We start from the raw sequence: 13595 nt of genomic DNA, 5'->3' as shown, positions 1-13595 counted from the left end.
TTACTCTATTTTACTCTCTTGTCCCATTCCCATCCATCCATTCATGTCACCTAACAGCATATTCTTTTCCCTGGATCGCATTCATTTAGAATGATGCACCTTTTCCCCCAAACTCATATCTTTTTCTTCTTTACCATCATTCACTGGAGTGTAACATGCAACCATTACCAATCCAGTGATTCCTACTTCCATACCCACCACAACATCCTAGATGACACCAAGCCCTACCTTCTGACACACATTCTAGCCTTTTCATTCATAACTACGTACACCTTTATTTCCCTGTATATATTCATCAATTCCATTCCATAAGATCAGACTACTTTCACTGAAATTGATTCCATCCTTTCTGTTTCTCTTAGTTTCATGAACATATACTGTAAATGTCTATTTTTCTTTTATTCATTACTTCATACTTTTTGCCACTTACTCTTCTTGTACTCCAAGTCACAATTTTCTAAATGCCCTGATTGTCACTGGGTGGGTTCATAGCTGTTGACCTTTGCTGCCAGTCATAGCTTTGGACAACAGAGACCCTCACATAATGCCCTTTTAGTAAGATAGATGAAGTGTAGGCTAAATGACCAGCCTTAGTCATACCCATGCAACATGCAGCACTTTCTGCTGACAGTAAGGACAGTATCATCAGTTCTGAAACATATGGAGCAGTATACCACAAGTATGCTCATGCTATTCTAGAAATTACTTTGCAAACCAGCATATTCTTACCTGCATCCCACCAACTTGGTGATATATATACAGAATACTGATCCACGCATTGGATACATTGTAGTGCTTTTCCATGCCAATTTATAAGAGAATAAAGCCCAAGACATGCAGGACATATGGATGAATTTTAATGAGATCTGACACATTTTGTTCCCCCATAATGCTACAACCTATTGGTGGACTTCATCCAATTATACTGAAAAAAAAATCCAATTTTTTTCCCCATATCCTCCATATTGATTACTTTGGGCTTTCAAAGTGGATTGGGAAATCTCTGAGCACCCATCAGTACTAACTGATTTAGTATTAGGCTTTCTTTGATAGGGCAATTAGATTTCATTTTGAACTTAAAAAAAAAAAACTTAACCCAACCCAATCCAACTCAACTACTAAAAAACCATTTCTGAAACCAGTTTTGGCAGTCTGACAGCATTAGAATTCCTGGTAGCAGCAATTCCTGGTACCACCAGGAATTAACCTGGTAGTACCAGGAATTAATGTCTTTTGTTTTTTGGACCATTTGGGATTCATCTAATATGGAAGCATAACATATTTTAGAGAACTAGGGACTTAATAAAAATAGGAACTGTATTCCATGTCATGAAATAATTCAGGATTGGTTAAAATACTAAATTGGTTCCAAATAGGTCAGATTCAGTTATTCTTATCTAAATGTATTAGACTGATTCCTTCAAAATCTATGAAGAATGATTTGTGCCACCAACATTTTTAGTGATGTGAATCTCACTAGCACTTTATAAACTTTTATACAAACCACCCTGAGGTTTTAAAAAAGATTTGATACAAAGATGTAGGTGATAGTAAATAATGAAAAATGAATTTGGCTTTCCATGCCTGTGATTATAGATCCCCCAACTGCAGCTGCATTGCAGAGATGACTAGCCAGTCCCTATGAGTATTTTATATTCAACATGTGATTTCTGTAGCAAAGAGTGACTTTCCGTTTGAGGTCACTTGCATGCGACAAGGTTGATTTTTGATATACAACTCACTGCATTCAACATCTCAAACTCTGTCCTGAAAGAGGAACAGGAACAGACAATTGCAAGAGTCTTTCAGCGACAGCCTCTGCACCTCACTTGGCTGCAAGATAATCAAAGGGCCAACTGAAGGCCCTGTGAGCTGTATCACCTTTAGGACACAGGGCAGCTCTTTAGCTGGGACAAAATAAAGTCTATAGACTATGTACCATGTCTACCTAACTCATCTCTAACCCCTCCTTTTCTTTGTCAGCTACTTTCTTCCTGAAACCCATAGGCATAATGTGCCATTCATACCCCAAAAAGACATATAATTCCTTCTCATTTTATAAGACTGCCTATTGTTTTATAGGATTTGTTTTCATTGTAACTTGTATGGGATCAATTGCAGCTTGAATTAAATTCAATTAAGCATGGAACAAAATATTCTTTTTTTCAGGATTGAAAAACCAAAACCTGAAATGAGGCCAAAATTGACCGTTCTCCCTTACGAAACAAACACACACACAAAACAGGGCAGGGCAGAACTTTGGATCTGAAGCCCCAAAGATGCTTTGGAGTATGTGGGAGCACCTGGCTACAACACCTTAAAGCAGCTGCACTTTTTCCAATAATCCCAGGGCTGCCTTCCAGAGCTATGTTTGCTTCTAGATGCTGCATGCAAGTGCTACATCTGTGCCATATAATGCTCCAAGGACCCTTTTATCTTGGAACTGAAAGCACTGCCAGCCCTGCTAAATATGCCTATTAGCTATTTCTTGACTGTCAAACAGCATCTATATGGACTTTGCAGCTTTGCAAAGGAAGGATCCTACCAACTCTTGCAACCTGTGGCAGTACCAAATGTAGAGGATAAAATAAATACATTATATCTATTATATAATTTTTAAGAAATTACACACAAGACTGTAGGTGCTTGCCCAACAATTTACCAATACATTCCAATTATTTGCCTTCCTGAGAGAATCTGAAATGGCTAGGGGAGGAGGGAGCCCCTTCAACTGACAAACTGTCATGGTTTTCTATCGCAGAGCCTTTAAATTTACATCCTGTGCTCCTGGTGACTCCTGTGAGAGTTGAGTTTTGCATTGTTTCTAAAGCATAGATATAAACAAGCAAGCTTTCTAGATGGAACTGATCTGACTATGAGTTATAGGTATTATAACCAACTTTTCTTCCATTCCAATAGTCTTTCCCTAACAGAAATCTTAATAGGCTTTTGAGAGCCTCCATTTAAAGCCAGCTGCATAAAATGTTCCTGTGATGAAAAGGGATTGGAACAAGGGTTAAAGTAGACACTGAAAGGTTATTGTAGAGGGCACGCTGGTCATGAAATCCTCCTTTAATATGTGTGGTGTGCACCTGCGATAAGATGATTCATTAGATAAGGCCTCTCTTTGACAAGCTCCATCGTTCAACCCCCGGGGTAGCGATGGAACAATTCTGTACCCACCCAGCAAATATAACAAGGTCAGCATTTTTCCTTATGGGGACTTACACAAGGCACACAAGCATCAGATGCATCTTTGTTCATGTTTTATGTTAATCATGATTAAATAAAGCAAAGCCTCAAACAAATATTTAACTTCAATGTGGTTTTAATATTTTTTTAGAAGCATGAGGTGAAAGAAAATAAATGCCACTTCTGTCTAAGGGAGGTAGAATGGTAACAATGGAATCATCAGATGGAACAGAAGAATTTATAGTTTGGGGTTTTTCAATTATATGTCATGAATTGAGGGAACAGCCACTTATAATCACTGGTTTCAAGAACAATACTATAGTCTTGCCTTCATTATACGGTTGCTTTTTCTTCCCAGTATAAGAGGTTAACTGGGAAGAGCTTGAGGTTCACCAAACATACTGAAATCTGGCTCTTGTTTCTCCATGATCCAGTCCTGACAATATTCATCAGCTGAGTTATTAAAGAAAGGAGTAACTTCACTCAAATTGTTTGAACTACCTAAATGTGTTTCTTGTAAGCAGGTAATCTACACGTGATGAGAAGGAGTAGTATATTTTCAGCTACCCAGCATTCACGCATACCAGTGATATATTTGTATCTGTTTAATATATCCTCCGTATCAAAAATGCAAATTAACTGCTATCTGCAATATAATTAATATATCATTTGCTTTAATATGTGGCACCATCATTATTTTCTAGATTCTGTATGTATGTGAGATAACAACCAAGGCTATATACAAATACAAAATAGCAAAATGGAATTCAATGAAAACAAAGCATCTTTGACAGGCAAACGCTCTGTAAGCTTCCTTGGAAGTAATCACGTTAAATCCAATTCCACTGTGAATATCTGCAATCCTATGTAAAATAAGCCAGAGCAAAAAAGAGAAAATACTTTATGACTATATGTGGATAGAAGTATTTATCTTACTTGGAAAATTTAGAACCTGATTCACTCCCATTCAGGGCAGCTAACAACAATTAAAATGATTACAAATTTACAACACGTGCACTTACAATTACAACATTTATCTAATACAAATTACCTAATCAGAGGAAAGAGAGCAAACAGCGTCTTCGGGGGAAAAAAATACTGCTGTGGGGTGAACAACTACTAAGGAGGGTGCCAATATGGCTTCCTGTGGTGGGAAGTTTTTGAATGTAGGCATGGCTACTGGGAAGGCCCTTTTGACTCGACCAAATGTACTTCTGCCATACATAAGGACATAGAGAAGATAAAGGCAGATGCAAAATTATTTGAAACCTGAAACGTTTGATCATTAAGGATCAACACTAATACTTTGACTTATGCCTGGAAAGAAACTGGCAAGCGTTCAGTGGAACCCTTGCAGGAATAGGGTAGTATGGACTTGCCATACTACCATCCATCAATTTTGTGTTGGATTCTGGAAAAACTGCAGTTTCCAAAAACATTTCAAAGGTAGCTCCACATAGAGCATGTTGTATTAATTTATGCTGGGCACAGAAACTTCTGGTTACAGCTGCCATTTAAGCTTTTGAGTGCAAAACTGAATCTAAAAACATCCCAGACCAGTTTTTTCAGGGGAATATTATTAGTTGAAATTCAATTCCTGTCTACTTCTGCTTCCTGATCAGAAGTATCTCTGGAATAAATCTCAAATTATTACACACACAACCCTTCCTGCAGGTTCTGACAGATACCAATTCAGAACATCAACAATTTCCATGGTAGAAAATGCACAAGAGAAATAGTAGCAGATGTCATCCATATATTGATGACAATGGGCCAAAATTTCCCTGATAATCCCTCCTAGCCATGTCATTTAGATATAGTAAGTTTAAACTGTGAACTTTGCTTTGATCATTCCCAAGAGTATCACTCAAAGCTCATTACAAAAATTCATTGTAGTACAATAAGATATGTTAAACATTGTGTTGTGGCATCAATCTTTTCAAAGGAATAAAGGAGACTTGCTGATTCTGGTGATGTTAATTGATGATTTTATAAAACAAGAACTGATAGGAGAAATGCTCAAGATATGCTGTATATCTTTGCGAAAAATTAGAAATGAGGCCAAAACCAAACATTTGTTCATGTTTATGCTTTATTTTAAAAAATAATATTGGATTGGGTCCAGGACTAATATAGGGATTTAAGTCCCAGTGATTTTCAGGATCTACTTTTAATATGACTTAGTCTCAGTTCAAACCTCTTAGTGCTCTACATCTTTAATTTTTTCTCTTATATATCCATCTCCCCTTTCATATATGTACAGTCCCAGACTGTTATCATTGGAAATGCTCAATATGCCATGTGAATTCACTATTTCCATCCATCTCCCACTCACCTGTCCTTGTGCATTAGTGACTAGTTGACCTGTGACCCCCTGAAGACTGGAGAGTGCATTGCCAAAGGCTTGTGAGCTGGCTATTGAGCCCATGGCGGCGGCGGCGGCGGCGGCTGCTGCTTGACTTGCCAGAGGATTGTTAACCAGCTGAAAATGGGAATAAAAGAGGAAAGAATAAGGCTACTCACTGCAGTTCAGTTCTGTAGCTCAACATTATTAATAATCAGCTTGACGGGAAGGAACAGTTAATCTTAACATCTCAAACTATGTTTGGGAGCTTTGACAGTGTGAATATCAGGCAGCCTGATTCTAAACACTTTATAAGTTCTGTTGGAACAAGTGGAAATGACTCAACCTCGAGTGGATGGTAATGATAGTGAAGTCTGGCCAAAGAATCTTTTCTATCTATAGGGAGTTTCTTGTATAAATACAGATTATTCAAACAGAATATGGATTTTAAAAACAACAGCACATAAAACTATTTTTTTTAATAAATGAATCATAAGCAAATTTGAATTAGGTACAAGGTTCTGAAAACATGTATTTGAGATGGGCAGCCAAATAAATTTATTCAATAAATAAATACACTATGTATATCATCCAGCTATTCTCATTTAGCTAGGACAACTGTAAACTGCAGAATACTGTCCCAGGAAAAACCGTCTAATTAAATGGTCACAATTTTAGATGAACAGCTACATTTCTTTCAGTCCTTTTTGCTTCCATGAAAATCCTATATTAGCTAAAGCTAAAGCAAAAGCCAGAGAATGAATATCTCACATGAGTCACATAATAAATGTGTGAGTTACAGATTATAATAAAGTAGGTTTATAGGTGCCAGTTAAGAAAACTTTTTTTAAGAGGCTGGCAATGGGAAGAGAAGTCTCAAGTGTTCTATGAAATTTTACAATCCTATTAGAAGGTGATTCCAAGTGTTTCAATTCACTGTTAAAATTTCTGTTGTGTTATTTTAAAATACAGAGTTAGAAGGAATAATAAAATGGAAAATATTCTAAAAAATTGAATGTAGGTGCTTCATACCAAACATCTATGGCTGTCTCAACTATTATGACCATACACAGGTTATTTAAGAGGGCTGTGTATGCTTAAAAAGTGATTCAGAAGAGATGAAACCAAATGCGTAGGGATACAAGCACAGTATATCTTTAAAGCACACGTGTCATTTTTAAGACCTCCCTCTGAAACTAAAAAGATGGGACTGTTTCAAAGAGTTGCATTAAAGACATGGCTGCCTTAATGAGTTGACTCTTAAACCACAGGTCTTTTTTAAGCCTGTAGGGAAAAGAAGGAAAAGGCGGGGGAAGTAGCAGCTGCTTTAAGAGGTACATCTTACTCTGAAGTGCCTTTTCAGAATCACTCTCAAAATATGCACAGCTCTATTATTTAATATAGGTTTATACTGAAACTAGAAAATCTGAATGTATACTTGATTGTATTAGGATACCATGGCAGAAATATAAACAAGCCTGATATAAAAATGTAAGTTTTCTGGGGACTTTAGAAACAGTTGATTTGCACTGTTCATTATATAAATTTATTGTAGCTGAGATATTTCCTGTCTAAATCTACTTAAAGTCAAACCTACTGCACTCAAGAATAACTACTGATAGGGATGTTGCTGATACAACCTGACTTGATTCAATATGAATTGACACAACCTAAGGTGACAGGAACAGCACATCACATCCTTCAACATACATCCTGCTTTCACTTATTATGTGGCATAGATTGTGGTATCTCAAAACATTTTTACTTCTAGCATGATCAAGTTGAAACCTTGCCCAAATTTTCCTAGTCCAAAATATATTTAGCAGCAGCCTTAGGAGAAAAAATCAATAAAATACATTTAAGCAGCAAAGTTCTTTTATTAAATCGGTATTTTTATGTCAGTTTGGTCATGCATATCCATCTGTACTGGTATTTTGGGTTGTTAGGGTAAAATGTAATGGACAAAAATTAAGGAAAATTGCTGGGACTCAGCTCAATCTTACTTCAAAAGGAGAGAGAGAGATATGACTGGGTTGGTTCAGGCTACATTTGCTAGCCAAATATATATGATATATTATCAAAAAAAATCTCTTCCTTTCTCATTTAATTTATGTGGTTTTCACATAAATAATAAGTGGCAGCAAGCAAGTCTAGTAATACTGCTTATATTTTTTCTTCTTATGGTGCTTTAGGTTATTCTCCAAGCTTGTGACTGTAAATGTGTCTATTAGATTTTCTCTCAGTTACTTTGGCTATATGCTTCTTTATTCCACTACTCACATTTCTTTTTAGATACTGTGTATACCTAAAACATTTTCTGTTTATAACTAAAAAGACAAAGTGCTGTTGCAGGTCACCACTGGGGTGGAACCTGATGACTCAGAGCATGGGGAGAATAGCAAAAAGGTCTTTGCTGAGTTACTTCTAAAGTTCTTTAGCTGTTCAGTCCTCAGTGCTGGTCATTTATCAGAATCCTGTCCTAAAGCAATGTGGTTTTATGTGTCAGACCATAAGATAAGGAGAAGGCAGCAGCATCAGCCATGGAACAATTTATCAATCTATTGGCTACGTAGTTCTATCAGTATGAATCAGTCTTGGCACAAATGTGTGAATGTCTATACTATACATAGGGCCAAACACAGACAAAATATGTGAACCTCTCAATTCTGATTCTGCTAGATATGATCACAAGACTAGATCATCTGAATTTGCTACACTATTCACCATGATCCACAAGTCAAACTGAGAAAAAAAAAGAGATTCTGATGCAATGAACAGAATGTGATTGGAATATGAATATGATCTGGTTTTAATTCAGGGGAAATAAATCTATTCACTAATTTTCCTCCCTCTCAAGATTGTTGCTGAGAGTTGGGTGGTGTACAAATTGAATAAATAAATTAATTAAACCCTGAATGATTCTAGACAATCAATAGAATAAATGTGATGACACAACACAATATAGCTAATCAGGTTGCGTTATGTTATGTTGATGGAGGAAAAGACAGGATATTAAGAATGGACTTTAAGAGTCTTGAAAAACTGGTTTGGGAAAGACCAATTTTTTAATGAAAAATAATTGTGACTCATTTTTAACATTGCAAAGCAGCTGTGGAGAATTGCTTTCATAGCATCCTATCCCTTTCCTTCCCTTTCTCCTTCCCTTCCAGCACAGGATTCAGACTTTCAAGCCACCACTTAAACTCTACAATGGTTGTACCTCTATTAAGGTTCTATGAGAAATGCACATATAGTCTACAGACAGCAACGGACAGTTGAGTCGAGTTCAGTTTCAGTCCTTAATAAGATAATTTCAGTTGGCATTCTGTTAAAACTTTGAAAAGAGAATTACACAGGTCTTTGGGAATTATTGATCTTCTTGTTCTTTATATATTTTGTACAATCATAGTCTGTGACTATTCATCTTGTAAATGCTGTATTTTTTCCCCTTAAATTCTCTTGAGTTTTCTTCTCCTTCCAAGCCTAAGATTTTGCTGCTACTATTTTTACTCTGTTCTGCTCATCTATGTTTGCTTAAAGTCACAACCTGGAAATTTTCAGAAGCTGATAGATGTATGAGGGCAAATTCAATATTAACAAGGAACCTAATTAAAACATATAAGGGATGTAGCTGGTATATCACAGTACTGAACCATCATGATTGCTAGCCACAAGCATGAAGCAAAGATTCTCAAATCAAGTCAGGAACCTGTAGCCAGGAACCTAGCCTAGGTCTTGTTAGGATAGGAAGTGCAGGATTCAAGACTATAATATTTCTTCCCCATAACAGGTTTTTTGGACCTCTTCGGTATTACATAATGTTTTTCTGGATCTCAGTTTTTCACTCCAAGCAACTTATTGTGATTACTTAATCTGGAGCTATCTTGTTGCAAAGCACATAATGCTGTTTTATGTTCTAATCCCATGAATACATGACTTGCCTCACCCCACTCTCTTGGAACCTTTTCCTCTTTTTTTCTGTATGTCATGAACTCTGGACTATGTATTGGGTCTTGCTGTGCGGATCAGCCTAGAGTCTGTAATCAAAAGAGTGACTTCTTCTCCTTCATTTGATTTCTCCATCAGCATTAAATGGAAGATACAAAAAATCCTTAATTGTAGATTAAGTATTTCTTTCTTCTACTGCCAGATGTGAAAAAAGGAAAATTTATGGACAGACTCCAGTTGTTTACAACTGTTATTACTCAGGAGGAATAACTCTACTGAGCACAGCTTTAACAGGATCATGGGTATGCTAATATGATAAGCATATAATTTGGAGAACAGGTAGATGGAACGTTAGTTTGGGTAGTTTGGTGGGCAGAGGACAATACAGCTTCCCTAATGGCAAGATGCCCAAGGATGAAGATTGCAAGCTCTTATATTAGCCCTTGACTTAGTGCCAGAACTTCTCAAGCCAGCACATGTGAAATTCTCAATAAGAACTGCTGGTAATTTTTCCATGTGTGAATTTCAGGGCTCTTGGTAGACTACAGCATTGATATAACGATAGTATGGATGTCACTGCAATGAAAAAAGGGAATAAGTAAGAAGAATGATCTAATGTAGGTATTCTGCCACAGGTGCAGAAATCAAGGCAGCCAAATTAAAACTGTATACTTTTTTTTCTCCAGCAAATCTGCTAACATCTGAACAATCTGTAACTTTTTATTAAATCTCGTATTATCTTACTGTCTATAGAATTGTGTCTTTCCAAAGGGCATTCTTGACAGATGTATCTCTTCATGTAGCCTGCCTTTCCTACTTTTATCTCTTAACCAGAATCACACAAAATATTTATGGATGCTATAGGCATGCTTAATGCTTATCAATCAAAGTTTTTTTTTTTTTTTTTGCTAATCATAATCATCATTATCTATTTTTTTCATGTCTGATTTCTTTCAGATGGGTGAAAACATGAATAGCAATTAAGTCAATCTAGCTGCTTTTAAAAGTAACAAAAAATTTTTAAAAAGTCTTTGCAGCTTATGTACTAGATAGTAACATGGAAAAATTATTGAGAGTTTCAGTATTTGTTGGTGGAAATGATATTTTACTTATGTGTGTCTTTTTTTCTATGCCTTTTTGCTTCCATTGGTGTTCTTCCAAATAATTCCACTGAGTATAAACTTCTCTCTCTCTCTCTCTCTCTCTCTCATTTTTATTAAGAATTTTGATTATAATAGTAAAATCTAATATAAACTAAAAGAAGTAGAAAGGAGTAAAAAAAGCTAGAAAAAAAAGAGAGCAGAAAGAGAAAAGTAAGAATATAATAAAGAGAAAAGAAAGATATAAAGAAGTGACTTCCAACCTTCATCACAAGAAGTATAAACAAATTTAGTGACTCTTTACCCCTTCTAAGGTTACGAACATTTATCTCTTCATCCCATATCCCATCTCTTATCTACAGTATAAACAAATCCATAAAACATCATCTTTTCAGTCCTGGTGTCAGCAGAAAGTCCATAAAGTGTTGCCAGAAGTAACAACATATCTTGTTCTAACCTTGATTAGATAAACCAACATTATACTCCTTCCTTTTACTTCTAACAGTCTTAATCTTTAGTTCATTCAAATATTGTTGTAGGATTTGATTTCTCTTCATTTTTTCTTTGTCCCATCGCACAGAGTTCTTCAAGGCTTTAATGAGCCTCTTTTGTAAATCTGATAGGAAAAATTATCTAGGTCACTCTCTTGGTTTGTCATTTGTATTTCCGTTTTAAATTTAAACTACAGCCAGTTTCTTTTGTAGATCCAGTGAAACATCCTTTTCTAAGTCATTCTCTTGGCCTGTCAGTTGTAAATCCACTTTCAGTACCATATCTTGTCAGATAAAATTTGTTCTACATCTGTCATTTCTTCAATAACATCTTTTGGACATAGTCTATCCATAGAAGGGGACATCATTACTGACATTGTAGATGTAGTGGCTACTATTTTCTGATTCCATACTTCAAAAGCTTCCTTCAGTATTGTTAATGTTATAATGTTTTGCAACATTTTACAGGTTTGTAAATCTCACCTCTGCCTAAAATTTTTAGTCCCCTCTAGTGTCCAGTTTTTGAAATCATGAAATTGCTTATCTTTGTTTTGTCTTGTAAAAACCAAAACACCAGAAAGTTTCCAAGGGACTGGTCTACTCACTGATTCCTTGGTCTTTGCCGCAGTTGTTAGCTCCACTTTTACAGAGCTGTCTTCAGTTCACTATACCTCCGATGGAAGTCCTGTGTATAAACTATTCTGAACCCTCAATAAAAGGGGAATAGTACAATAAAAAGGCTCTCAATTCCTTATTAAGGCATTTCTTTTTAGTGATGCCAATCTCCGGACTTCAGTGGAGTTGAATCACTAACAGATCACCATGAAAGAGAAATGTTTTATGTGCAAGGAAGAGGAAAATCATCACAAGCTAAACAATAATTATATTTTTCTGAGGCCCAGTGTCTAAATGGACACAGCACTTGACCATGCATTTTTGTATCTTTCCCAAATCCTTTTTCACTCTGATTGGTGGCTGTATTAATCCTTGAGGTATTAATCCTCATGTGTAAGAAGGCCATGCATATTTCAAGGAAAGGAATCACACAGTGCATAGTGTGCACTGAAACACTGTTCTATGTGGATTTCAGTCTCTGGAACCTTGATACACAGTAACTTGTACAACCTCAGTTACACATATAAGTGCTCAATAAAGGCAATAGTCTGTAGGAAAAGGAAAAGTTGTCTGCTTGTACAAAAGTTCACATTCTTTCCTAGTACTACAGAACAAGAATCACATTTTTATGCATAGAACAGAGGGGAAAATGTGATCCCCATTTCTCTTTCATGATGATCTGTTAGTGATTCGGTTCCACTGAAGTCCAGAGATTGGCATCACTAAAAAGAAATGCCTTAATAAGGAATTGAGAGCCTTTTTATTGTATTATTCCCCTTTTATTGAGGGTTCAGAATAGTTTATACACAGGGCTTCCATGGGAGGTATAGTGACTATAGCAAGGAATAGAAAAATCTTGAGGTAGGATTCAAACAAGGCAAAGTTCCTACTGAGAGCAGTGAGTTTCTTGGCAGGACTTCCACTTATCTCATACTTTTTTTGTTTCTAATTTGTGGTTTTCTGTAGCTGCAAACAACAGGAAGGTTGAACATTCATATCAAGCCAACACTTAATCAGAGTCACATCATTTAATACTAGCTCTCTACTTAAGAATATACTGTGAAAAGGGGGGGGAAAGGGGGCACACTTTTGTACGTACATGAATTTGTGTAAGTAAACAAAATGAAACTTTCTGATGACAGAGCCAAGAAAGAAGATACAATGTTTGGGTTAATTAGTCTGTTTCTCAAAATGAAACTATTTTATATTCATAGCATGCCAAACTAAATTGGAAGCCGCAAAACATAAAAGGGCCTTTACATAAAAGGGCATGATGTTCATGACATCCCCTTAGCTGTCCTTGAAGCCGATATAGGAGGACTCCTGACTTGGAATGACAATGCCCCTGTGACTCTAGACACACAGAAACAACAAAGGATGTGCTTCTCCAGTGCCTGTACTACAGAGACATTCACACTAGCCTTATCTTACCATTACTACAATACCCAGGGCACATAGGACAATTTTACATCACCCCATTACTTTCAAATACCAACCCTGTTACAACAGACAACATTGCCAGGTTCTGTGTAACAGTGTCCAAGATTTGTTAGATGATGACTTGTGCTTGGGGCTCAATTTTATAAATTAGATTGAATGTGCACTTAGTTTATCATATTAGGGTGATTTGTAACTTGATATAGTTTCATATACTAACTTTTTAATCTATTCCCATCTAACACTCCCATCATCCTTTTTAAAATATCTTTTATATATATTTAGTTTTTAATTTATATATCTTTTATACTTTCTAGCATTTTATAACTCCATTTAGATGTTCACTTTTTGTATCCTACAGATACAATTAGAGATAGAAATAGAGATATTATATGCTTCTTTTTAATAACTGTACCCCACTCTCTTATGCTGGTCTATAACTGTTATAAAGATTAAATTGATTTGTGC

At 36.0% G+C, this 13595-nt stretch overlaps 1 protein-coding gene across 1 annotated transcript in view; it reads right to left on the bottom strand.

The window, feature by feature from the left end:
* The window catches only part of POU6F2 (POU class 6 homeobox 2), a 302481-nt gene that overhangs the window by 47331 nt on the left and 241555 nt on the right, over positions 1-13595 (bottom strand). Inside the window, exon 6 of the mRNA XM_088149999.1 lies at positions 5528-5674. Coding sequence (XP_088006125.1) covers positions 5528-5674 — 147 coding nt within the window. The remainder of the gene's footprint in view (positions 1-5527; positions 5675-13595) is intronic.

Source organism: Python bivittatus, unplaced genomic scaffold, assembly GCF_059951505.1.
Source record: "Python bivittatus isolate LINGU-HERP-01145 unplaced genomic scaffold, Pbiv_v1 ctg000610_np1212, whole genome shotgun sequence".
NCBI classification, from domain to species: domain Eukaryota; kingdom Metazoa; phylum Chordata; class Lepidosauria; order Squamata; family Pythonidae; genus Python; species Python bivittatus.
The sequence above is the reverse complement of the archived record's forward strand: the minus strand, read 5'-3'. Positions and strand labels throughout refer to the sequence as shown.